The 2,893-nt window shown below is 46.7% G+C and overlaps 1 protein-coding gene across 1 annotated transcript in view; it reads right to left on the bottom strand.

The window, feature by feature from the left end:
* The window catches only part of INTS4 (integrator complex subunit 4), a 38,794-nt gene that overhangs the window by 3,903 nt on the left and 31,998 nt on the right, over window positions 1–2,893 (bottom strand). Inside the window, exons 19-21 of the mRNA XM_019473892.1 lie at window positions 1,972–2,131; window positions 1,494–1,637; window positions 625–745 (exon numbers count right to left, since the gene is read on the bottom strand). Coding sequence (XP_019329437.1) covers window positions 625–745; window positions 1,494–1,637; window positions 1,972–2,131 — 425 coding nt within the window. The remainder of the gene's footprint in view (window positions 1–624; window positions 746–1,493; window positions 1,638–1,971; window positions 2,132–2,893) is intronic.

The following is a 2,893-nucleotide window of genomic DNA, read 5'->3' on the forward strand; positions in this document are numbered from 1 at the left end:
CACAACCCACAGTCCCTGTCCCCCTGCGCCGCTCGGGGGGGAGGGGGTAGAGAAAATCGGGAGTGAAGTTGAGCCCGGGAAGAAGGGAGGGGTGGGGGGAAGGTGTTTTAAGGTTTGGTTTTATTTTCTCATTACCCTACTCTGATTTGATTGGTAATAAATTAAATTCATTTTCCCCAAGTCGAGTGTTTTTCCCATGATGGTAATTGCTGAGTGATCTCTCCCTGTCCTTATCTCGACCCACGAGACTTTTGTTTTATTTTCTCTCCCCTGTCCAGCTGAGGAGGGGAGTGATAGAGCGGCTTTGGTGGGCACCCGGTGTCCAGCCTGGGTCAAGCCGCCACAAGCCCCCAGCACGTAGCAAGCACCTTCTCTCCAACGACAGCCCCTACAGAGCAGTACTACCCTGTCAACCAGGGAGATGTAACTGCTCAAAGGCAGAACAGAAATCTGAGCAAAACTAAGGGCAGCATCAACAACAGCTGTAGACTCCAGGATCCTCAAAGCCCCCAAGACTGTGGGCATGTATGTCTTATGTGCAGGAGACTGGGATCAAGCAAGACACACTCTTATCTTAGAAAAGTGCAGCAACACAATCGCATGAACTTGTGTCGGTAAGGTTACCTGTCCAGGCTGTGTGTGAGAGGTAAACCTGAGTTATCAGCCTGTGCCTTCCCGGACCGGGATTTCGAAAGTCAGCTGGTTTAGGATGGATTAGTTGTGCTTGTCCATCTGGATACAACACCTATAAGAGGCAAAAAAACCCCATGAAACAACTGAATGACAACTGGACCGGGGATTTGCACAGCGTGCGTTATTTTGGCGTTTTCTGTTTGAGTTCAGAAGGCAGGAAGGTGTGCTTTATCTTGGAGCCAGGAGTCCAGTTGCCCTAGATTTAACAGCCACACGCCGGCCATTCAGACCCACGGCACAGGTGGAAGAAGAATATGCTGACATCAGCCTCTTCCTCTACATTGTAAACAGAGGTTTTCGTTTCTTCGTTATGCAGTGAACTCGCATTATTTTACTCGGCATCATACCACACCCACCTCTTTAGCTGTATTTGAAACTAGTGATTCAGCAGCAGGAAGCAAGTTAAGTTGTAAATACGGAGAGCCGAGAGCCCGCATATTTCTGTGCCGTTCAGAACAGCTTCTTTTGCTCCTCCGTCTCCCACTATGCAAGCTGGAAGTTGACCAGCATTTATTTGTGCTCATGTCCGTAACGTGCCCAGAGCACGTGAAAGCAGAGGGTAGCGTGTGCGGAGCGCAGAACGGCATCAAAGCGCTCAAAGCAAACTCTCAGGAACTGTACGCAAGTCAGCTCAGCGCACTGTATACAAGCCAGTTTCTGAATGTGTGGTCAAAACACAGAAATCCGGCATTGTGACTAATAAAGAGTATAAATATTTGCAATTTAGAAGCATTGACATCCTTAAGGAAACTCCCCCTAAGACGCAATCTTGTTTGCATTTATGTCAAGCGACTACTTACCTGAACTTTAACGGTTCCCTGGGGATCCTGCACGTGCTCCAGAGTTGCATCAACATCCAGTGCCACTACCAACCCCGATGTAAACCTCAGAGGATTATCAGATTCGCCGGTAGGCTCAATAATATTTGCAGTAGCTCTATGGAGCTGTTAGGGGCAAAGCGGTTGGCAAAAATAAGGCGGAGGGAGGAGGGGGAAAGGGGGGGAAAAAAAAAAAAAAAAGAGACAATCATCACTTTTCTTAATGGAGAAATTGTGCACGAACTTTGGATCCTCTTAGATACTGCCAGGAATTACTGAGTCTTCTGTATTTTTAGCAGTAATCCTGAGGTTGCTAGGTAAGAAGAAAGCCTTTGAAGAAATAACACTTGGGACTGACCAAAAACCTGAATCCTCAAAGCTTCGTGGTATATTAGGAACTAGTCAGATGCTGAGACAGTCTGTAAGGATATCGCATTTTAATTCTCTGCGCTAAACTGACCTGCTCTGGAAGAGGAAGGTGGAGGAAGGTACTTTGTCGCAGTGTTGTCTGAAGAATCTTGACCACTTCCGAAGGCTTGGACGTCACGAGTCTAGGCATTAAGTCCAGCAATTTATCTACAAAACTGCCTTGCATATGTGGGAGCTCAGAGATGAAACATCTGCGTTAAGAATAAATTAAAAATCAAATAGTTTTTTCAACGTTTTCAACAGTATTGTTATTTTCAGCGAGGCTACTTAATCCTTATATTTAGTTACAATGACAGAATTAGATGCGTAGATTCCTCTTCTGATGCACGTCTCATACATAAGATAAAGATGATTTTGGATAGTTATGTTGGGACCATGCCTTGTGCTCAAACCGACAACGTCAAGGGCTATTCAGGTCTCACTTCTTAAGTCCTCCATCAATACATAGCCTAGCAGGCAAAGGAATCTAGATTCACAAAAAAGGAGCTAGAAATGTTGAGGTGCCCATCAATAACACGTGAATGAGAACCAGGTACTGTAGGGATGCGTCCGCCCAGATTGCACGTGCGGCTGTAATGCTGTTTAGATAGTAAGAGTGCTAATTAAATGAGACTACGGGCAATTCTAGTACTCTGCGTTCAACCCCCATGTCTCAACAAAGAAACACAGCTAGATGAAAGAGCCGTTCCTACTATAGTTGCCTTGCAAACTTTTGAAATTGGTACTTCTTGTGTGTAGCAGAATACTTCTTGGGGCGAGCAGGGAAGTGATTGTGCCCCTGTACTCGGCCCTGGTGAGGCCGCACCTCGAATACTGTTCAGTTTTGGGCCCCTCACTACAAGAAGGACATTGAGGGGCTGGAGCGTGTCCAGAGAAGGGCAACGAGGCTGGTGAGGGGTCTGGAGAACAAGTCTGCTGAGGAGCGGCTGAGGGAACTGGGGTTGTTTAGCCTG

The sequence above is a fragment of the Aptenodytes forsteri genome, unplaced genomic scaffold (genome assembly GCF_000699145.1).
Source record: "Aptenodytes forsteri isolate BGI_AS27 unplaced genomic scaffold, ASM69914v1 Scaffold231, whole genome shotgun sequence".
Classification (NCBI taxonomy): domain Eukaryota; kingdom Metazoa; phylum Chordata; class Aves; order Sphenisciformes; family Spheniscidae; genus Aptenodytes; species Aptenodytes forsteri.